General features: G+C 36.2%; 1 protein-coding gene across 2 annotated transcripts in view; it reads left to right on the top strand.

The window, feature by feature from the left end:
* Positions 1–25,142, top strand: part of MCU (mitochondrial calcium uniporter) — a 206,005-nt gene that overhangs the window by 172,930 nt on the left and 7,933 nt on the right. For both annotated transcript variants that reach the window (XM_060034818.1, XM_060034817.1), the window contains exons 3-6: positions 7,676–7,846; positions 9,443–9,547; positions 16,772–16,932; positions 18,432–18,635. In XM_060034818.1, the coding sequence (XP_059890801.1) occupies positions 7,676–7,846; positions 9,443–9,547; positions 16,772–16,932; positions 18,432–18,635 (641 nt within the window). The remainder of the gene's footprint in view (positions 1–7,675; positions 7,847–9,442; positions 9,548–16,771; positions 16,933–18,431; positions 18,636–25,142) is intronic.

Raw genomic sequence — 25,142 nt, 5'->3', positions numbered from 1 at the left:
AAACAGATGGGGCCACATCAAACTAAAAAGCTTTTGCACAGCAAAGGAAACTATCAACAAAATGAAAAGGCACCCTATTGAATAGGAGAAGATATTTGCAAATGATATATCTGATAAGAGGTTAACGTCCAAATTATATAAAGAACTCATACAACTCAACATCAAAGAAACAAACAACCTGATTGAAAAATGGGCAAAGGACCTGAAGAGACATTTTCCAAAGAAGACAAACAGATGGCCAACAGACACATGAAAATGTGCTCAATATCACTAATCATCAGGAAAATTTAAATCAAAACTACAATGAGATATCATTCACACCTGTCAGAATGGCTATTATCAAAAAGACTAGAAATAACAAGTTTTGGGGAGGATGTGAAGAAAAGGGAAACCTCATGCACTGTTGGTGGGAATGTATGGATAAACTGGTGTAGCCACTATGAAAAACAGTATGGAGGTTCCTCAAAAAACTAAAAATAGAACTACTATATGATTAAGCAATTCTACTTCCAGGTATTTTTCCCTGTGTTCATTGTAGCATTATTTACAATATCCAAGATATTGACACAACCTATGTGTCCATAGGTAGATGAATGGATAAACAAGAGGTGGTATATATGTACAAGAGCATATTACTCAGCTATATAAAAGGAGGACGTCTTGCCATGTGGGACAACATGGGTGGATCTTAGGAACTTCATCTAACCTTGCTGGACTTTATTGTTCTTAGCTGTAGAAGAAGGGCTTAGTCTGTATGATTTCTCTGACCCTTCCAACACTAAAATTCTATTATTGTATTTCACATTCTTGATGCAGAATAGAACAGAAAAGGGAAAGAAAAGAAACAGATGATGGCAAAATCATAAACCACTGGAATCATCCATCATATAATATAAAGTTCAGTTCAAAGTATCTCTGCAGAAAACACCCTAAATGTGCTTCCTTATTGTACCAGTTCCCGTTCATAATAAGTCCTTAAGAGATATACAGTCATGTTGAAACCAAGCAGGACCCTGTGGGGCTCCTGGGTACAAGTCCTTTCTGTGTCCCTGTTTCTTGTTTGTAGAAAATGGGCTTCATTCAGCCTCAGCCTTCCCTGAGTTCCAAAGGGCTGATTCAAACAGTTGCTAATCAGGGAGGGGAGGGAATGCAGAAACAAGGGAGGAACAGTTAAGAAGCAATAGTGCAGCCTTGGGGCAGGGTCCTGGTTCCTCCTCAAGGAATATACATGATAGTATCTTTGAGTTCTTCTGCAGGAACTAAGGCCCCGACCCAGGTGGAAGATGGTAACTTCAGGCTGGGCACATGATTCCTGGGGCACTGCCCTGTTACCTCAACACCAACCAATCAGAAGAAAGTCACAAACCCTGCAGCCCTCACACCAAACTTTGCCTATAAAAACTTCTCCCCCAAAACCATTGGGGAGTTTGGGATTTTTGAGCACAAGCCACCCATTCTCCTTGACTGGCCCTGCAATAAACCTTTCTCTGCTTCATACTCTGACGTTTCGGTTTGTTTGGCCTCACTGTGCATCAGGCACACGAATTTGTGTTCAGTAACAGTGTTCATAAAATGGTATATTTTAGAGGAGATTTTACTAATTATTTTGAGCACCAACTAATTTTCCTACTCTGAGTTTTTAACAGTTGGCTAAATAACAAGCATCTGTATTATATGACTTTTTCTACACCTAATGCTCCAAAGCTTTTTTTTTTTTTAATATATTACTTCTTCAACCCCATGTGTCTGTTGTCCTTGCACTTCTCTTCTTACTCAGGAAAATTCCTTGTCTTTACTTTTTATTCCTAAATCAGTTGTCATATTCTGTCTCTCAGTATTTGTATGGGATGCCCCATAATTTCTAGGTTTCTTTGAACCACACTGCTATAGAACATACTTAGATTATTTCTTACTTATTGAAATGGAAATCAAAGCAAAAGATTTTTTTTAACCAACTAAAAAGTTACTTGATGCAATTTACACTTAAAAAGGGTATTTATCTCTAGAGAATAGTAGCTGACAGCTGTCATTAGCTTGTAAATTCCCATTGTGACTTCACTACAACCAACAGCAATTTTTTATATTGTTAAACTTGAGGAACTATGGTAATTGTTATTCTTTGGTTGCAAAACAAGAAATCTAACATTTGCATTACAATCTAGTGTGTGGGAAAGAAGGAGACCTGAGGCTTTATTTCAAAAGCAGTATTGTAATAAAGGTTTGTCAGTTCTGAAATGTGCTATCCATGCAGAGTTTCTCAAAGCTTTCATATTTAATTCCTTTTAAAGGCTTCATAATCTTTAAAGGAAAAAGTTAAACTGAGTGATAAAGACCTTAATATTATCTGTTGACTTTGTCTCAGTTATTTAAAAACAGTAACCCCTAAGCACTTTCCTGTGAAACTGATGTATTAGTGAAATCTTCCATACTTTATGTGTTTAAGATTCACAGATTCCTATCTTTTATTTAAATCCAACTCTGTCTACTTCTTGAAATCTGTGTGTGAATATTTTTGCATATATCAATAGAAAGAAGACTGGATTGGAGGGAAGAAAGCACCAGGTAGACAAGTTAATCACCTAATTTTATGACCCCATCATCATTACTGCTTATAGAACTAATAGGAATATTTATGTTGCTGGCTCGGACCTTACGGAAACAATGGATTGCTAAGGATTCTTTTAAAAATGAGAAAGAAAATGAAAAAAATTTCAAGTTACTTTAGATATTGAAAACTTTAGGTGGTACATGCTATGTATTAAGTTTATATTACTATTTTTGGCCTCTTTTTCCTTAGGAAACTCAGACTCTCCTTTTGGAAGGAATAAACAGAGATTTCTGACTTTGCTTCTTTTTAGTTTTTATGTAAAAATTCAAATCATGTATCCACAAAGGATTAACTGCTGTGGGAATTGCTGTCCTGCTGTCAACAGCTAGAACACCAGACAGAATACATGAAAATACTGTTTCTAAACATTGGACAGTAGGCAAGACAGGACTTTGATCTCTGAGAAAAGAGAAACAAATGAAATTAACCTTACATTGCTTCAGCTTGTAGCCTGAGGGTTTGGTTAAATTCTAAACCACAAGGCCAGGCTATAACAACTTCCAAGGAAATAGCAACTACCAGAAGCTGTAAAATGAATAACTCTTAGTGCTCACTCAGGGCCAGAAATCATTTGACTTCCCAGCAGCTAGAGAGGAGAGACATCACTGAATACATGAACATTCAGCAGAGACTCCCAGAAGAACCATAACTTGGAAGTGGGGCCAAACTGGCCCTAGAATAAAGGATTCTCTAGATCTGTCTTAAAAGACCTGAGAGGATCAAACTAATATGCAAGCAACTTAACTATACAACAAGATCCGGTATTCAGCAATGTAAAAGTCACAATGTCTAATCTCCCATCAAAAATTACTAGGCGGGCTTCCCTGGTGGCGCAGTGGTTGAGAGTCCACCTGCCGATGCAGGGGACACGGGTTCGTGCCCCGGTCTGGGAAGGTCCCACATGCCATGGAGCGGCTGGGCCTGTGAGCCATGGCTGCTGAGCCTGAGCGTCCGGAGCCTGTCCTCCGCAAAGGGAGAGGCCACAACAGTGAGAGGCCCGCGTACCGGAAAAAAAAAAAAAAAAAAAATTACTAGGCATGTGAAGAAGCTGCAGGGTGGGGGGTGGGGGTGCCAGAATCAGTCAATAGAACCAGATCTACAAGTGACAGAAATGATGGAATTAACAGAGGATTTTAAAATAGTTATTATAAATGTGACCCTTATATTCAGAGAGAGAGAAGAAAACATAAGCATAATATGAAGAAAAATAGAAAATAGAACAATAAACAAAGGGAACTTCTAGAGGTGAAAAATATATCTGAAATGAAAACCAATATAAATGGAATTAATAGCAGATTAAACACTACAGAGGAAAAGATCAGTGACACTGACATACATAGCAATTAAAACTATCCAAAATGAATCTGAGAGGGAAAAACTAAAGTAATATGAACAGAGTTTTAATGCCCTGTGTGACAGTACCACATGGTCTAATATAAGTGTAATTGGAATCCCATAAGGAGAGGGGTGGGAGACATAAAAACTATTTGAATAATGGCCAAAATTTTTCCAAGTTTGATGAGAACGATGAGCCCCCAGAGCTAAGAAATTTAACAATTCCCAAACAGAATAATCATAAAGAAAACCATACAAAGGAACATTATAATCAGATTGCTGAAAACCAATGATAAAGAGAAAATATTAAAAGCAGCCAGAGGGAAAAAGACATATCACATACAAAGGAACAAAGATAAGAATGTACATAAATTTATCATATACTGTGCAAACCAGAAGGGAATTTCTTTAGAGCACTAAAAGGAAAAAAAAAAAAGCCAACCTAGAATATTTTACATAGCAAAAATGTCTTTCAAAATTGAAGATGAAATAAAGACTTTTTCTCACTTTACCAAAACTGAGAGAACTTATTGTCAACATATCTGCACAACAAGAAATGTTTAAGGAAGCTCTTGAGACAAAAGGAAGATGATACCAAATGGAAATGTGGATCTATACCAGAAACAATGAGGAACACCAGAGGGTAAATATGTGTATAAATATAAAAGACATTTTTCTCATTTTAAAATTTCTTTAAAGTATAATCAGTTATCAAAGTAAAAATAATGTGTGGTTTATAACATGTAGAAATAAAATATAGAACAATACAGGGGGAATAGAAGTATATTGTTATAAGGTTCTCTACACTATACCTAAAGTGGTATGATATTACTTGAAGGTTAACTGTGATAAGTTAAAGATGTATATTGTAAACCCTTGAGTAGGGTTCAGCAAACCCAATAGGCCAAGTCCAGTGCACTCCTTATTTTTGTAAATAAAGTTTGTTGAAACAGCCATGCATATTCGTTTACATATTGCCTAGGGCTGCTTTTGCACCACAGTGCAGAGTCTAAAGTTGCAGCAGAGATCTTATGGCCTACAAAGCCTAAAGTATTTAATGTTTGTCTAACCCTTAACAGAAAAAATTTGGCAATACCTGCTATAGAGTAACCCCAAAACATGAAAAGGTACAGTTAATAAGCCAATAGTAGAGATTAAATGTAGTAAAAAAAATACTCAGTTAATCTAAAAGAGGGCATGAATCGAAGAAAAGTGGAAGAAAGAAGAGTTGAGTCAAGAAAAGTAGCAAGGTGGCAGACATACACAACAATATTTATAATTTATTAAATGCTAATGATATACACACTTTAATTAAAAGACAGATTGTCAGATTGGATAAAATAGGAAGACTCAACCATATGCTGCCTGCAGGAAACCCACTTGAAATATAAAGACGTGGGTAGGTTAAACGTAAAAGGATGGGAAAAGGTATACCATATGTCCACACAAAGACTTGTGAGTAAATAATCATAAAAGGTTTATTCATAGTAGTCCAAAACTGGAAACAATCCACATGTCAATCAACAGGTGAATGGTTGAACAAATTGTGGTGTATCCACAATTTTAAATGCTACTCAGCAATAAAAACAAATTAACTACTAATGCATGCAGGAACACTGGTGAATCTCAGAATCATTATGCTGAAAGAAAGAAGCCAGATACAAAAGAGTACATGCTGTATGATTCCAGTAGTATAAAACTCTAGAAAAACTAAATATAATCTGTGGTGAAAAAATCCAGTCAATAGTTCCCCAGGGGTTAACTTGAATCAGATCAAGAGAATTTGGGGGGGCTAATGGAAATGTTCTTTATCTTGATTATTATGTCAAAATTCATCAAACATTCATTTAAAATAAGAGTGTACATTGTTATTTATAAACTATGCTTCAATAAGGGTTACTTTTAAAATTTAAGTCACGGAACAATGTAGTGTGAGGCTTTTGTATTCATTGTAGGCATTATAATTTACTAGACCAGGCGAGGAAATAAGATGTAAATGACTACAACTATGAAAAGTTTGATGCATTTAGAATCTCCAGAACATTATTATTCTATGTATATTTCCTCTCGGCTCTTCAATTTTGAGGGATACGAATCCTTAAAAACTTTTAGAGTGTATCTTTTGAGTCTTAAAAAAAGCTAATAAAGAAACATTATTAGGGACTTCCCTGGTGGCGCAGTGGTTAAGAATCCTCCTGCCAACACAGGGGACAAGGGTTTGAGCCCTGGTCTGGGAAGATCCCACATGCCGCAGAGCAACCAAGCCCGTGTGCCACAACTACTGAGCCTGTGCTCTAGAGCCCATGAGCCACAACTACTGAAGCCCGGGCGCCTAGAGCCTGTGCTCCGCAACAAGAGAAACTACCGCAATGAGCAGGCTGCACACCGCAACGAATAGTAGCCCCTGCTCGCTGCAACTAGAGAAAGCCCGCGTGCTGCAAGGAAGACCCAACGCAGCCAAAAATTAATTAATTAATTAAATTTAAAAACATTTTTTAAAAAGAAACATCACTCATCTTAAAGCAGTATGCTAAGTGGGGTTTTTTAATTTATTTATTTATTATTTTTGGCTGGATTCCATACCAGATTTGATTCCAAACCCTGTTTTCCTTTCACAGACTAGTGATAAATTATCATCTTTATTTATTTTTTTTAATATTTATTTGGTTGCACCAGGTCTTAGTTGTGGCAGGTGGGCTCCTTAATTGCAGAACATGGGCTCCTTAGTTGTGGCATGTGAACTTTTAGTTGCAGCATGCATGTGGGATCTAGCTCCCTGACCAGGGATTGAACCCAGGCCCCCTGCATTGAGAGCACAAAGTCTTATCCACTGTGCCATCAGGGAAATCCCTAAATTATCATCTTTAAATGCTTGGTTGCTTGTGTAAAAAATTCTGGTTCAAAATTTATTTATTAAAAGATTCATTTGAAAATTTTTTTGAAAGAGTTATTCTGGCATTTGTTTTAGGGACTAAGGTTCTATAAATCAAGACAGTTAAGGAACAAGATAAGGAAATAAGGAACTCTGTGCCGTTCTGTTGTAGAAAATCCTTTCAGTTGTGTAGCTTATTATAATGGTTCCCTTAATAACGTTTTGTTAGTAAATCCCAAAAGTTGAGCTTTGGCCTCTTGCTAACCTCAGGAAAATGTTCAAGAGAACTTAAAAGGAATTGTTTTTTATTATATCATAATATGTCCAAGTTGTATAAGAGAATGCTTACTTATCAAGCACCTTGGATATAATATTATACGTACTACAGAAATATGAGTTGATTGTACTTGAGTAAGTCTCACTTATTAGTGTACTTTCACATGTCATTCCCCACAGATTCTTAAAAAAGCTCTGGCTCCCGAGAGCCACCTCCTACAGGGTATAGAATTTGGCCCAGCAATCTCTGGCTACTTAATAAAAATTTACTAAATGGATTCAGGGTTTGTATTCACCAATACCAAGAACTTTACCTTAAATTCCTGGGAAAGCCTCTCCTTGACCCACTTAAAAGATAATCCTTTGCATATTTTCTTTTTTCTGCAAAGTGTTGTGATAGATATGATCTTCCATAAGCCATTTCCTGGAATAACCTTCAACTAAAGCTAAAGGGCATATTCTTGAACCTTAGAAAACATTTTAAGCCACACTAATAATAATAAACCCCCATTTAAGAAGATTAATAATGTCACTTTAACTTATAATGAAATCTAATTATATGGTTATGGGTCTTTTTCATTCAGATGTGACAGTGGTGTATCAAAATGGGTTACCTGTGATATCTGTGAGGCTACCATCCCGGCGTGAACGCTGCCAGTTCACACTCAAACCTATCTCAGACTCTGTTGGTGTGTTTTTACGACAACTACAAGAAGAGGATCGGGGAATTGACAGAGTTGCAATCTATTCACCAGGTATAGTCACCTTCATTTTTTTTTTTAATTTTTATTGGAGCCTAGTTGCTTTACAATGTTGTGTTAGTTTCTGCTGTACGGCAAAGTGAATCAGTTATACATTTACATATATCCACTCTTTTTTAGGTTCTTTTCCCACATAGGCCATTAAATAGACATTTCACCAAGGAAGACATACAGATGGCCAAGAGGCACATGAAAATATGCTCGACATCACTAATCATTAGAGAAATGCAAGTCAAAACTACAATGAGGCATCACCTCACGCCAGTCAGAATGGCCATTATAAAAAAATCAAGAAACAGTAAATGCTGGAGAGGGTGTGGAGAAAAGGGAACCCTCCCATGCTGTTGGTGGGAATATAAATTGATACAGCCACTATGGAGAACAGTATGGAGGTTCCTTAAAAAACTAAAAATAGAACTGCCATACCACCCAGCAATCCCACTACTGGGCATACACCTTCATTATTAATTCCCACCCACCCATCATTTCACTCCAAATTGTTTTTACACACACACACACACACACACATACACCACTGCAAAAGAATCCCATGCTCTTAACTTTAGGACACAATCTTTTGCTTAGCAAATGTCAAGAGAGACAGTGATTTCTCTCCCAATTTTCAGAATATGATTGCTCAGTTTTAGGAAGGGTATATACACAGGGATCTCATTCAAAAGCACCTCACATATAATGCCATGGGCAAAGATGAACCATCAATCACATTTATACTTTTGAGACCTTTTGTCATTACCTTAGGTGTAGAATAAACTTTTCTAGTAGTTGAGCCATCATCTCTGAAGATATGAAATATTACGCCTTCTTTTTAAATCTTCTTAGGTCTTTCACATAAATGTTTACAAAATGAAGACATATGGTTTGAAAACAATATAAAATAAGGCACTAAAAATTCCCATTTGACATGATATCCATTTCATTTATTTACTTTTTAAGCGCCTTACATTTTTCCCACTTTCACTTTGAAAAATTTTAAACCTACAGAAAAACATAAAAGCCTAGTACAGTAAGTACCTATTTACCCTTGGATTTACTCAGTTGTTGCTAATTTGCCACATTTCTGTAGTGTAAATATTTTAAATATTCTTAATTCTCAACTCATCTTGTAATGTAATTAATAGATCAGCTTGGTGTACTTTGCTAACCCTAGCATCTGCCCCTACTGGATTATTGGCAACTAATCAGTAACTATACTGCAAAGTACCATATATTAGAAAACATTGGGTGTTTTACTCAACCAACTTCCATCATAGACATCCATGCACCTCTCCCAGTGACCCTAGATTTCCAGCTGACACCTATACATCTATGTAATTATTTCACTTGTTCATAAAGTTCTTCCAGAAAAACACGTTGTTAAATCTTCACCAAAAAGATTGCCATGAAAACAAAAAGCCTCAGATAGTATAAGCTTTGTTTAGCATAGAATTTAGGGGTAAGGCAAAAAGTTAACTGAAATTTAAGAGAGAAGACATAATTTTAAAATCTATTTTGAGGATTGCTTTTTTCCTGACCATTCTTGAATAATTATGGACATATGACCTTAAAATTTTCACATTTAAATTTTCACAGATGGCGTTCGAGTTGCTGCCTCAACAGGAATAGACCTCCTCCTCCTTGACGACTTTAAACTGGTCATTAATGACTTAACGTATCATGTACGACCACCAAAGAGAGGTAACAAGTAACCTTGATAAGGTCAGAGAAATGTGAGAACGGCTTTTGGAAAGAACTTTTTTTCCCCTGGGTAAAGTTGAGAAACAGTATTCAAAGAGCAGTCAAAGTTTTACATATAGGTAGCACTTCGCTAGTACACTGACTAAAACATAGACACCAGAATGCTTTATTATCGGCTCTTGTCACTGTTTCGCATAAATGAGTGTTCTACATAACTTAAACTCCTTCCTTCCATACAAGCTAAAAGTCATATTATTTTAATAACGTTACTGGGGGAATCTTTTTTTTGCCGTACGCGGGCCTCTCACTGTTGTGGCCTCTGCCGTTGCGGAGGACAGGCTCCGGACACGCAGGCTCAGCGGCCATGGCTCACGGGACCAACTGCTCCGCGGCATGCAGGATCCTCCCGGACCGGGGCACGAACCCGCATCCGCTGCATGGGCAGGCGGACTCTCAACCACTGTGCCACCAGGGAAGCCCACTGGGGGAATCTTTTTTAAAAATTATGGAATTCCCTGTCCTCTTAAACATTTGTAAGAGGAATTAACCCCCTTTTTTGATGGCTCAAGGTTAGCAGTTTGAAAGTCAACTATTGTACAATAATAGTCCTTGGGAACTTCGGATGAGAATATGCTTTTATGCGAAAAAATGGGATATTTGCCTCCCGTGCCAGAAAACTCAGTAATCAAATATTTTCATGAACTACTTTTAAAAACCAAAGTTAATGCAAAAAATCTGTGATAAACAAAATATCAAAAATTTAAATAAAGACAAAGTTAGTTTTACTGATTTTTCTTTTCACCCCACACTCCAATATGGCTTTGCACAGTACTGATGCTATTAAATAGCCCTCTAAAATAACATTTTGAAGTGTGTCTCTTTTGGTCATCTTTCTCTCTTTGCTCTTGATGTTCATTGTCACTCACTGCTGTCGTTAATTCCCCTTTCACCACCACCACCCCCTCCATCAGCTTCCTAGGACATTTGTTATTTTCCATTCTGCTTTTGAGAATTGTGTCTAATGTAGAAAAAGTTCTAAGTAAAAGCCTAAGTATTGAATGCCTCCAAAATCTGGTCCACATCTACCTTTAAAGTTTTTCTCTTTTCCTCTTAAAAGATTCCTACTTTTCCTCCACCCTCTAGTTCCTTTGCTCTTTCCTTTACCATCTCAGTGTTTTCTCACCTTTCCTCTAAGATGCCTTTTTCTTTTATTCCTAACCTCCTATTTCCTCAGGTCAAAATCATCAATGTCGGCTCTTCCATGATCCCATTCTTTCTTTTTCTTACTCCCAGCCAACCAGAAGTGATTATTCTCTTCTCTGAATTCTTCATTCCTTTTCTTTTCAAATGATCAGAAGGAAGGCACTGTGATTTTTGTATATCCCATTGACTTAGGTAGTCATCCTATATTGAGCGAGTTAAATGAGTTAAAGAATCCTTTAAATAGTAAGACATTACTGAATCAGATTTTATTAAGTTGGAATAATTGAACATGTAGACCAAGGATTGTTAGCTATATATTAGCTATACTAATATGTTTTTCTTCTTTATTCCCTGATTCGTGGACTAGATGTTCTCTTTAAAATAACAGAAGTACAGGCCTTATTTTACTCAGTTTTTTTTTTTGTTCTTTAAATTTGCTCTTTATTTTTTTCTGGCTTTATTGACATATAATTGACATATAACACTGTGTAGTTTAAAGTATACAGTGTGATGATTTGATGCACTTATATGTTGAGAAATGATTACCACAACAGGATTAGTTAATACCTCCATCATCTCACATAATTACCATTTCTTTTTGAGGAGAACACTTGAGATCTACATTCTTACCCACTTTCAAGTATACATTACAGTTTTGTTAACTATAGTCACCATGCTGTACATTAGATTCCCAGAACTTATTCATCTTATAATTGGAAAACTGGTACCCTTTGACCAACATAGAACTACTGTATGATCCAGCAATTCCACTTTCGTGTATGTATCCAAAGGAAATGAAATCAGAATCTCAAAGAGATATCTACACTCCCATGTTCATTGCAGCATTATTCACAATAGCCAAGCTATGGAAACAACCTAAGTGTCCATCTACAGATGAATGGATAAAGAAGATGTAGTGTGTGTGTGTGTGTGTGTGTGTGTGTGTGTGTGTGTGTGTGTGTGTATGTGTGTATCTAAAATATTATTCAGCCATGAGAGAGAAGGAAACCCTGCCATTTGCAACAACATGGATAGACCTTATGTGTGTATGTGAATTTCCTAGGGAGTTCATTCTATTTTGATTTTCTACTGCATTAGTAAAATATTAAAAGTTGACTAATATATTCTTATATAAAGTATAACAGTCAGGAAAGTAAAGATTTATGTTGTCAAAAACTAGAGGTATTTTAATCAATGAATAATTCTAACCATCTTGTCTAATACTGTGTTTTTAAAAGGGAAATGAAAGTTTTAATTTTTTAAATAAGGCTATTCTCAAGTTGAATAGGGAAAGTAAAGGTAGAAACTGAAAAGGGGAGAAATTATATTTGATTCTCTGGTAATCAGTTTGGCAGCCTTACAACTCTTTGTTTTATCTGTATCTCAGAACTGTGGGATATCTGTCCACCTTCCCTAGAAGTCAATTAGAATGTGAAGTTTGCAAGGGTCAGAAGTCTATAATTCATGGGATAATTGTAATTTGAAGTATGAAATTTGGTAAGCTCAATAGTAGCATTAGTATAAAACTTTAAAAGACCATTTTAATATTTAAATTTAGACGTCAAATCTCTCAGCTCTGTTATTATTAGTCAATGAGCAATTATGTCATTATATACTTTTTTCACAGAAGCTGAAATAATTTTAAGTTCATAAACTAGTTCATAAAATAGTTTTAAGTTCATAAACACTTTTCCCTCCATTTTTAAAACATAGTAAAAAAAATCTTTTTTTCTTTTGAAATAAACGTAAGATAGGTTTTAATTTTGTTTCCATCATATTATCTTCCTCCAAGTCACCACTGTTTGTCAGCTGCGGTGAGTAAGAGAACAGTTGAATTTCTGTATTTGAGAGGGATGCCGATCATACAGATGAGTAAACTCTTCCCCACATTATAACTGTTTTTAGTGAAAAAGCTAAATGGAGAAAAGAAGTTGAAGGCACTAGGTTTTGGGTATTAGATAATGAGAAGAACACTAGAATTTTATATATACATGAAGCAGATGGAACAAATATACTTTATCTAATAAAAGTTAAAATAGTTAATGGAGGAAAACTTTTCCAGAATAGTTTTAAGTTTTGACACAGTTTTTTCCTACTCATTCCTTACGCCCCTTTAATTTTCTCTTTTCTCTCCTATTTTTCTTTTCCTTGTGCATGGATAGCACTTTAGAACTAAAAATGCTCTATGAATGTTGTGCACCAGTAAACCTTAACTTCACATACTTCACCAGGCACTGAGGATAGAGGGCTTATTCATATAGGATCTAATATAGCCATGTTTGATATTTATGTGGGATTGGCAGTCATAGGTATTACGAATACCTAAGTCCTGACAACCCTTGTACCTAATGCCAAAATTGGAGGGAAGAGGCAGGAAAAAACTGAAATGGCACAAGGGGGCAGGTCATAGCAGCAAGGCTAGTTGCAAGTTCCATTGCATTCTTTTGGTTACCAAAGCTGTATATGGCTGGGTTCCCCTGTGACCACTGGTCGTTGAAAGTTTTTGTGCTAAGGAAACTCATCTTGATTGGCAACACTAAGCCCTTTCCCCCATTTATCCATCCAGAGGATATTGGAGACCTTGCTTCTCTCCTAATAATGTAAGTAATTGAGAGAAAATGTTGAACAAACCAAATACCAACTATAATGAATACCTTATCAGAGACTCAGATAGCCAGAATCCTTCCCAAACCATTATAGTAGCTGAAAAGACTTTTTAATCCCCATTATTTGTGCACATCTTCCTGTCTTTGTGTACCTTAATTATCCTGGCACTGATGGCATGTGAAGAAACATTAATAAACATCTTAATTGCATTTTTAGGGAAGCATACACGGATCATCCAGAAGTGTTTTTGTTAAGCCATTAGCAGATTTACCTTCTCTCTTCCTATAATTTCATCTCCAAATAGGTGGGCAGATTTTTGAGGGTCAAGGGTTTGAGGTTGTTGTTTTCCTCCACCATGACAATACCTTGGAAGCATATTCTTCCTGTCAAGAAAATCTAACAAAATAAAGCTAAGTCTCTTGAGTTTACCAGGGCTTTACTGATCAGAAAGATAACAACTCTCTGTTCAGCCAGGTCTAGAAGTGGACATCTGTGAGATTGATCTCCTATGAATTATCATTTTATAGTCTTTTCATTGCTGTTTGAATGTATGTTGTAGCACATTAAATTTTATTTGTTTTGAATGATAATGCATTCACAATGTTCAACTCCCAAAGTCAAAGAACATATGGGAAAAGATTTTCTCATCCCTGTTTCACAGCCACCCTTTTCTCCTCTTACCAGCAAGCATTGTTCTTAGTTTCTTGTTTCCTATCAGAGAGTCAGTGCATTCATAAGCAAATGTGAATGCATAATCTTTTTTCCCTTTTTATGCAAATAATAGCATATCATACATATACTGTTCATGTCGGTCAGGGTTCAATTGGGGAAGCAGAAGCATTCCTTACCTAACAGTGTATTCTGAAGATCTTAAAATACCAGAACATAAAGAATTCCTTATTCTTTTTCACAGCTGCTATGTGTTACATTGTATGAATGTATATTATCATTCACTTAGCTGCTTATTTTATAATTTATCATAGTGAAAAAAATCAAAAGAGAAATAGTTTTACAAACTTGGAGTGAGAAATATGTTTCTACCTATAACATAAAACACAGAAGAAGCCATGAGAGAAGAGACTGATATAAAAAATAAATTTTCTACACAGGAGAACCTGTAATATGAATATTAATTTTAAAAGAATAAGTCTTCGATGAATGACATTCTAATAGAAGCTCTTTTATAAAACAAATACCAAGCCTGAGTTCAGATTTTATAGATCTTCAGGTTATGATTGTCTATACATATTTGATCATTAACGTGTGTGTGCTTCATTAGGAAAAGGAAGAGGAGTGGGTCTGTTTAGTTTGTTTGCTTGCTTCCTTCTTTCCTCCCTTCCCCCCTCCTTTTCTCCCTCCTTGGATTTCTAAGCAAATACAGTGTAATTATGGTATTGAAAGTGGAAATGGAAAAAGAAAGGACATGGAATAGAAAAGTCATTGGACTACCAGTCAGAAGATCTTTTCCCACTCCCTGCTAGCCATGCAGCTTTGTGAATATCATTATTAGACCTCATTAAGGAGAGAAACCACCTCATATTTGATTTTTTCCCCTCTCTAGTGAATAGATCAGTACCTAATACAAAAATGTTTGTTCATCTTATCTCTCTAGGACTCAAAATTCCTCATTTATAAATTGTGGATTATATGCTGCCATGAGGATAAATATGGGATAATATATGCGAGAGAATTTTGTTTACCATAGATAATTTATACCTACCTAAAAAATTATCTTTTTGAAAGAGAATTGAGGACTTCCCTGGTGGCGCAGTGGTCAAGAATCTGCCTGCCAATGCAGGGGACACGGGTTTGAGCCCTGGTCCGGGAAGATCCCACATGCTGCGGAGCAGCTAAGCCTGTGCACCACAACTACTGAGCCTGCGCTCTAGAGCCCGTGAGCCACAACTACTGAAGCCTGCACGCCTAGAGCCTGTGCTCCACAACAAGAGAAGCCACTGCAGTGAGAAGCCCATGCACCACAACAAAGAGTAGCTCCCGCTCACTGCAACCAGAGAAAGCCCACGTGCAGCAACAAAGACCCAACGCAGCAAAAAATAAAATAAATAATAAAAAAAGAAAGAAAGAGGACTGAGCTTGCAGGAGAAATATTAATATTGATAAAGTAAAAGCCTCATAACTCAGTTCCAGGCCTGGGGGGTCAGGAGGCATGGACTCTACCACTTCACTATGACATTCTAGAGTGCAGTTTTCTCTTTTTGTAACTTTGGAAAGTGTAGAACCATATGTGAATGTGAGCTGCAACTTTAGTGCAAAGCAGACTCTGTTGACATAGACGACTTCTAGAACTCAAAGTGTTCTTGCTTTTATCTGTTCCCATTAATGCAGCACACATTTATTGAAGCATGCAAGATACTATGCTAGGTGGTATATCCCATTTTACTATATCAGCTCTTCTCTAATCCAATTTGCTACCCTTATTTGAAATTTTTTATTGATTGAATTTCTGTGATAACTGTACTAAAGGACATCCTTGAAGAATATTTGAAATACACACATGACTAATTCTGACTGGCTTATTTTGACTTAGAAAAAGGCTGACCTTCTGCTGTAGCTAACAAAATGTCACATTTAAGGCTAATAAGATTCTAAAACAAAAGCTTTACTTCTGTTGCTTTTTAAAAAGTTATTTGACAGCTGAGATCAGCTGACTTTTTATTAAATTTTCAAAACATAATTTTTAGATTTCTAGAAGCACATGCTACTCACAGAAGAGGATATTGAATCAAAGAATTATTTAATCTTTTACCTTTTTAGTTATTCTCATAACTTCATGCCGTTTCAAGCTTGATATTGAGACCCATACAGCTATTCTATGTCTTTGCCCAACGGGAATAAATAAAAATTGATATGCTAGGGGGAAGGTATATAGGGGCTAAGATTATTAGGATAATGGTATTTTTATTTATACCCTTGAATTTGCAAATTTGAAATACTGTATATTTTTTCCTTAAGTGTTAGTTACTAAAGGGAAAAAATGACCACTTAAAATGGCAAGACCACAGATAAATTTTAGATCTGAATTTTAATAAGCATGGTAATCAGATTAATTCTAAGCCTCTCTACTAGTTTTTGACATATTACTTTAAATTTTTTGTCTTTATCTAATGAAGATTATTATTACTCGTAGCCTCATTTGTAGCACTTATACTTCCAAGAATATAATGGTGGATGTTGGCTTCAAAATTTTCAAGTTGCCCAAATATGAACTTACTTTGTAGGATTTATAGACTCTTCCTTTTTAAAAAGGAACTATCCCTTTCCTTCAGTTTAACATTGAAGGTGGGACCCCTATAGTAGATGAATCTGCCTTGTTCTTATCACTAATAGCCCTAAGAATAGCAACTCTTCATTTAAGGCATATATTTTTTTTAAAATGTAATCTTTTTCTTTCAGACCTCTTAAGCTATGAAAACGCAGCAACACTGAACGATGTAAAGACACTGGTCCAGCAGTTATACACTACTTTGTGCATCGAGCAGCACCAGTTAAACAAGGAAAGGGAGCTTATCGAAAGATTAGAAGATCTCAAAGAACAACTGGCGCCCCTGGAAAAGGTGCAGATTCAAATTTCACACTTTTCTCTTCACCAGTATTTTTTCCAGAGCATATATGTTTGCTTTTTTCCCCTCCGAGTGCATTGTGTCAATCAAACTAGTCCACTAGTTTTGGGAACTGAATCATAAAAAGCTTCTGATTAAAGCTAAGAAAGGACTTAAAAAGGAATAGTTTGGAGCCTTGATAATGGACATAGAGCTTTGAGATCTAAATATACTGCCCTTAACCAGACTTACTACTTTTACAACAAAGATTGGAATAATTGCTGATCAAGAAGGGTTCTAAGTGAGGTGGATAATCATTTTAGCCAACTTAAGAATTAATATTATATGGAATATTATGCAACTGTTAAAAACAATCATGTAGATCTAATATTCTATAGAAAACACTTCATGATATTTTATGAAAAGTAAATTACAAAATGTGTATATTAGTGCATACTATGATCCAGTTTTTAAGTGTATTATGCATATAGCCATACACACAACACACACACACACACACACATACACATATATACAAAGAAAAAAATCGGAACATATTCCCAAATGCTAATAGAATAGTAGGATTATGAATGATTTTTCTTCTTTATACTTTCCTAGTAAGTGTTTTACAATGAACGTGTGTCATCCTTTTTTTTTTAATAAAAATACAAGTATTTCCATTTTAAGAAACCAGACTATATTAGAGATTAAGGAAGGGAACAAATACTCTTAATACTGTGCTTTTTCTGATTTCTTTAAAAGTAAGGAACACATATCTCAAGGTTGTTTTCATTAAATTTAAGACCATTAGAAATGTTGGATAAATTAAATTTGAGGAACTGTTGTGAAGGGGGATGAAATTTAAATCTTGTATTTTCAAAATGTAAAGCATTTTTTAATGTACCAATTATAGCAAAATAATTATCATCCCTTATTGAATATTTACTATGTGCTAGGAATTATCCTAAGTATTTTACTTGTATTCTCTTATTTAATCCTCAGAACAACTCATTAATGAAGTTATGGTAATGTGCAGATCAGGGCCTAAATTCAGCCATTCTGAATCCAGAGTCCATGCTCTGACCCACTGTGCTGTTTTGCCCCTAGTAGACCTTTTGAGTAAAAAACTAATGATAGATTAAATCTTGTACGCTACAGTGAGAGAACATTGGCATGTTTTTATTTCTCTCTTTCAAAGAAAGCAATCTTGTGGTTGGATAAAGACCCGCTGAAACTAACTTATTCACTCCCATAATTTCACCATATTTTCAGCTACTTCTAGGATGAAACATAAAATACAAGTGTATCAAAAATGTTATGCCTATAAAATAGTACTCAGTAAAAACTACAGATATTATTTAGGAAGACAAACTATATTTCCTAGAATTGAGACTAACTTATATCTTGATTACAAGCCCTGTTTCTTTAGTGAACATTGAACAGTTTAAATAAGAGTTTAAAATTGGTTCTATGTCAAAATGCTTTACAGTTGACCAGTCACGTGTGCCCTGTAGGTACGAATTGAGATTAGCAGAAAAGCTGAGAAGAGGACCACTTTGGTGCTATGGGGTGGACTTGCCTACATGGCCACACAGTTTGGCATTTTGGCCCGGCTTACCTGGTGGGAATATTCCTGGGACATCATGGAGCCAGTTACCTACTTCATCACTTATGGAAGTGCCATGGCAATGTATGCATATTTTGTAATGACACGCCAGGTAAGAATTCCTCTTCAAGTAACTTTCCATGAGATAGTACAATGTTGGTTGTCAAAGTAGTTCTCTTTTCTCTCATCTTCTTTCTAAGGCCAGTTCCCTTGAAGTAATCATTTATCCTTTATACATACTCACTCATACAAACACACATATGTGCACATGCATGTGCATGCCAGTTATGTATCAGGCACTGGTCTGGGTGCTAGAGATAGATAGATATGACATGGCTTTGGCCCCCATGGAGCAAACAGACTATTAAGAGAGCCATATAAACCATTAAATTCATAAAACTATTATAGTAAGATATAGAATAAGAAGGCAAAGGAGAAGAGTGGTCAGCTGTAGGATAACTTGCTCAGTTGGCTTGTCTTTTTATGTACTGTGTAATTAATTTAGCAGTCAGATGGTGTAGTCCCAAGCTTTTGGTTTTTTTTACTGTTGTTGTTTTGTTTTTTAATTTTATTTATTTATTTATCTGTTTGTGCCCAGTCTTAGTTGCGGAATGCATGTGGGATCTAGTTCCCTGACCAGGGATCGAACCCGGGCCCCCTGCATTGGGAACGCGTAGCCTTATCCACTGCACCACCAGGGAAGTCCCAAGCTTTTGGGTTTTATTGAATGTTTGGAATGGAGAATTGGTGATAACTAATCAAATAGTTAAACTAAATTCTGGGCTACTTCTAAATATATTAGGAGTATAGGTGTGTGTTGTTGTTTTTACTTCGTGGAAGAGAGGTGAAAATTAGATATCTAATCACTATTCTATTCTTTATCATCCAAGGCTCATATTTTAAATATCAGTGTCTAGAACTAATTTTTATTGTTAGTGCTGTATTTTTAGTAGCTTGGAAATCCATAATGGTCACTTTAGGAAGTATGAAGGATTTATTATCACTTATTTATTACTGCCATGTGTGATACAACCACAGATCCAGGCTCCCTTGAATAAAAAGTATTTGAGGGCTTCCCTGGTGGCACAGTGGTTGAGAGTCCGCCTGCCGATGCAGGGGACACAGGTTCGTGCCCTGGTCCGGGAAGATCCCACATGCTGCGGAGCGGCTGGGCCTGTGAGCCATGGCCGCTGACCCTGCGCGTCCGGAGCCTGTGCTCCACAACGGGAGAGGCCACAACAGTGAGAGGCCAGCGTATCGCAAAAAAAAAAAAAAAAGTATCTGAAATAGCTGAGAGATATGAGAAACCTTTTCTATTTTCTTAGGTATCAGAAGAAAGCTGAGAGTTGCTTCTCTTATATTTTTATATGGCCGCTATTGAACATAGGCATTTTGTTTCTGTTGTCATTAGACCAATGGTCATAGGCCTATTTTTGTGCAGGAAAATGAAAGCCCAAGGGTGTTATTTAACCTTTCCGGGCCTCCCAAATATGTCTAGTGGAGAAGAGACAGTAAACTGTTCGTGTCCTGCTATTGTTTGCCCAGTGTCTCTAGCACCTAATCCCTTGTCTGGCTCATGTTCGTCACTCTACCTGAACAGAGCTGACAGCCAAATCAATCTTATTTAACCACACCTCTGGACATGGCTTGCATATGTGTATATGTCTGTCTGTGTTTCTTTCCCTCTTCCTCTGCCCTGTCACTGTCCCTCATGTACCCCTTTAATGGATTCTTTTATCGACTGAAATCCAGACTCCTTAGCCCAATATTCATAACTGGTTGCTGTCCTTTCCAAATGTCTCTCAGCTCCTCTGTGTATTTACTAGGTATTTTAAACACATCAAATTACAGTTGACCCTTGAACAATGAGGGTTAGGGGCGTCAACCCTCTGTGAAGTAAAAAATTCCATGTATAACTTAAAGTCAGCCCTCCATATCATGGTTCCTCTGTATCCATAGTTTTTCCATATCCATGATTCCACATCTGGGGATTCACCCAACTGCAGATCGTGTAGTGCTGTAGTATTTACTATTGAAAAAAATCCGCATATAAGTGGACCTCTGCAGTTCAAACCCATGTTGTTCAAGGGGCAACTGTGTAGTCTGTATTTCCCCCAAAATGCCCTGAGTTTTTCACCACTTCCTTCCTTACTTCATATCATTCTATTAACTGGGAAGGTTTTCCCTGTAGATCGCTACCTGTCATATTTCAAGGTTTACTTAAATGCTTATTTTTCATGAACCTTTGACTACTTCCCTGCAGCCAACTTTGATCTATCCCTCTTCTGAATACCTATAGCACATTGTGCCTCTCATTTCACTTATCCTATGCCATGTTGTATTATAATTATTCATGTTCAATGTCTTTTCCCCTCTACTAGACTATGATATCTTTTGAGGCAAGGCGTTCGGGTGATTTTTTTCAATTTTTATTTCCTTACCATGCCTAATACAGTGCCTATCTGTCCTACTGTTTAAATGCTGTCCTACTTCTGTGATTCCTCAACGTTTTTGCTGCCCCCAAGTGACAAGTTGTAAAATAGCAGTAGTAAACAATTTAGTCTTTTGTGAATAGGAAAACACTGACCAAATAAAATGTAAATAGTTTCTCATGTTAAATATTCTTCCCCATATCAGTATCCATAATTAACACCCATGAAACAAAATGCCTGTTCAACAGCATTTAAACTGTTCAATGAGCATTTATTAGCAACCTAAATATATTCCAAAAGTATATTAAGTTCCAAAGAATTTTCAAAAGATAAGTTCCTTGACATCATAAAATCAAGTGAAATATTGAATTTTACTGACTAATATTTCAGTGAGACCTGAGTACCATTTTCTATCATGTGAAAAAGGAGCCTGACAATAAGAATTGCCATTCAGCAAAGTTACTTCAGCAGGCATGTGAACCACCATTCAGCCCCCTAGCCCAGGAGTTTTCTACAAAGGGGAGGTCACTGGTTCTGGGGGAGTAAAACATCTTAGATATTACAACAGATAAACAGATACACAGTATATTTGTGGTGTTGAAACTTCTTTGAGGGACTTCCCTGGTGGTCCAGTGGGTAAGACTACACGCTCCCAATGCAGGGGGCCCGTGTTCGATCCCTGGTGGGGGAACTAGATCCTACATGCATGCTGCAATTAAAAAGCCCGCATGCCACAACAAAGATCCCACGTGCTGCAGCTAAGACCTGGCACAACCTAAATAAATAAATAAATATTTAAATATTGTTTTAAAAAATTTCTTTGGGGAGGAGGGGCAATTAAGGAAAATATATCTAAAAAGGCAACTTAAGGGAACAATGATGAATAAAGGTTAAGAAACACTGACCTAGCCTTTAATACCCTTTGTCATCTCAATTCCAATATCCAGCATTTATATTCTACTCCAGCAAACTACTTCAGTGGCCATTCAGGACCTACTTAGAATAAAAATTAGCATGCCTAATAATTTAGTATGCCTAAACCTTTAGGCTCCTGACGTCTCTCAACTTTTTTCCTTCCTTCCTCGTGTGTTGCTTCCTTTTCTGTCGAAATTAGACCAAATTGTCATTCTGTTCAATCTCTGCTCCATTGTCTTTCCACCATATATACTCTATAAACTCCTAATCTTGGATAAATTTAGCCATTTATCCTATATCCAGGCTACTGAACATTGCTAGAGAAAAATCATGTAATAGTGTGGATTGGACCACTGCTTGTGTTTCTAATTAGATTTTCTTCCCCCATAACCCTCTCATTAGTTATTCTAAGACTTCACATCAGGCTCCTCATCCCACATTTAACTTTGCCTCCTACCTCTCCTGGAAAATTGAGCTTAACAGATACAAGCTTGCAAATTCCTAAACCCTGTGAGTTTAATAGTATCCATACCTACTTTCACACTATTTCCTTAAATTCAAGTAAGAGGTGGCATTTTCCTGCTCAGGGCTAGCTCTTCCACCTGTTCTTAATCCCATTACCCCCTTCCAGAATCTTATGCCAGTATATTTTTTGTGTTCCCTATGTTATCAAACTCTCCCTCTCTGACTCTCTTTCCTTCATAACCAAGCTCTATGTGTATCTCTTCTCACTTATTATCAAATTACCAAATTTCTAGAAGAGAGTCTAGCATGTAGTCGCTTAGTAAATGCTTGTTGCCCAAAAGAGGAAGCATAGAATATATCTGAATAAATTGAATTAGTGTGTACATTTACATCCTCAGCAAAGATAGGTAAGTGGCCTAGTAATAGCAACTTAGATGAAACCTAGAGGGCTTTCCCTCAAGTTTTTAATCCAACAGTTATCCCTTAGGTCAGTATTACTTGATTCAGACCACGATTCTATCCATTTTTAAAAAGCTTCCACAGTCCCTTCAACCACTATTTGTTCATTATCTGTCATCATCAATAATTAAATATTTACTTCTGTTTCTAGTTATGGCATCCTAGGTAATCAGAACAATGCTCCCACTAGGAAATGTTAAAATAGTTAGACAAAACATAAAATACATCTGCCTGTAGACTCTAGAGAGCTAACAAGATAGCAAAAATTACCAGGCAAGAACCAGAAGAAGAGAAGTCCCAGGAAGGTGAAGCTGGTGTTTAGATGTGCTTTTTCCTCTGGGGATTTGTATTGATTAAAGAGGGTAAGGCTGAGAGGCCAAGAAGCTGAGCTATACTTGATAACCTAGAAAGACCAAAGCCATAGAGATTCATGTCCAGGGATTGCTAAAGTAGGTTGAAACATTTTTGCTTTGGTTTGGAATTTTAAAGGCCACTACTGTAGAACAGAAGAACCTGTTGTAGCCTCTCTCAGAGACTGTAGCTCATCTTTCGATCATCCCAATCTTGTAAATTGGATTGAGGTAGTCCTAGAATGCTGGTGATCCCAGAGTGCTGATATCGCTGGTTCCAGGCCAAAGAAAACATTAATCATCCCTGGGAGGAGATAACATTATCCTAAACCTTACATTATTTCTACAAATAATTTTGCAAATACAAAAGTTAGTCATACAATAAAAAATAAGCAGATACACAGGAAAACACCTACAGAAACAGTAGACATTTGAAACAGACACAGATAGGAGATCTAGTTACTGGATTTATCAGACATAGCCTTTAAAATAATTATACTTGCTAGATTCATGGAGATAAAAGGTAAGGTTGAGAGTATTGGCAGATAACTTGATTTTTTAAAAAACAAATGAAAATTTTAGAAATAAAATTTAATAGATGGATTTAACTGCAGATTAGACAGAAGAGAGATAGAGTGACCTGGAAATAAATCAGAAGAAACCATTCAAAATAAAGTATGGAAAGACAAAAAGAAGTAAAATATAGGAGAGGGTGAGAGATACAGAGGATAGAGTGAAAAGGCCTAATATATTTTTAATTTTATTAGCATCTCAGAAGGAGAGGAGGGAGAGAATGGGAAGAAACAATATTTGCAGAGATGGTGGCTGAGAATTTTCCAAAATGATGAAAGACATTAATTTATAGATTTAAGAATTCCATCAAATACAACCAATATAAAGGAAAAGAAATCCACATCTAGACACATCAATAGTAAAACTACAAAAGACAAAGACAAAGAAGAAATCTTAAAAGTAGCCAAAGAAGAACAAGAAAGGCTTGCCTTCAAAGGAGTCACTGTTAGATAGCTGACTTCTCAACAGCAGAAATGAAAGCCAGAAGGTAATGGAATGTGTTGAAAGAAAATAACTGTCAACTTAGAACTCTATACTCAGCAAAAATATCCTTCCAAAATAAAGGTGAAATAAAGATGCTTCCAGACAAACGAATAGAGAACTTGTCACCAGTAGATCTGTACAAAAGGAAATACTAGAGAGTGTTCTTTGTGCAGAAAGAAGATTATCACAAGTGGAAAGTAAAAAAAAAGCAGGAAGGAATGAAGAGCAATGCAAATGGTAAATCTGTGAGTGAATCTAAATGAATATTAAATGTATAAAATAATTATAATAAACTCTTACGGAATTTAAAATACAGAAAAAACTAAAACATATGACAATAGCATATACATCTGGAGCAGGTAAGTGAACTTGAAATGTTCTAATGTTCCTTCATTGTCTGGGAAGAGGGTAAAAGTACCACTTCCATTCAACTTTGAATGAGAAGTCCTAGCCAGTACAGAAGGCAAGAAAAAGATACAGAGGATGAAAATATTGGAAAGAAAAACAACTGGCATGATTCATAGATTTTGTACATAGAAAAATTTTAAAAGCGTATATAGATAATTAGTTAGAATTCATAAGTGAGTTTTATAAGTTTACTAGATACAAGGTCAATATATATAAATGAATTGCATATCTATATGCCAGCCAAAAATAGTTAGAAAATGAAACTTTTTAAGAGATGCAACTCAAAATGACTTTTAAAAATAAATCATGCAAGAGATAGCTTCAAGAAGGCAGAGGAGTAAGTCATAGAGATCACCTTCTCAGATGATGGTACAAACAGATGGAGAGATATACAATGTTCTTGGATTAGAAGAATCAACATTGTGAAAATGACTATACTACCCAAAGCAATCTACGGATTCAGTGCAATCCCTATCCAACTACCAATGGCATTTTTCACAGAACTAGAACAAAATTTGTATGGAAACACAAAAG

The sequence above is a fragment of the Delphinus delphis genome, chromosome 16 (genome assembly GCF_949987515.2).
Source record: "Delphinus delphis chromosome 16, mDelDel1.2, whole genome shotgun sequence".
NCBI classification, from domain to species: domain Eukaryota; kingdom Metazoa; phylum Chordata; class Mammalia; order Artiodactyla; family Delphinidae; genus Delphinus; species Delphinus delphis.
The sequence above is the reverse complement of the archived record's forward strand: the minus strand, read 5'-3'. Positions and strand labels throughout refer to the sequence as shown.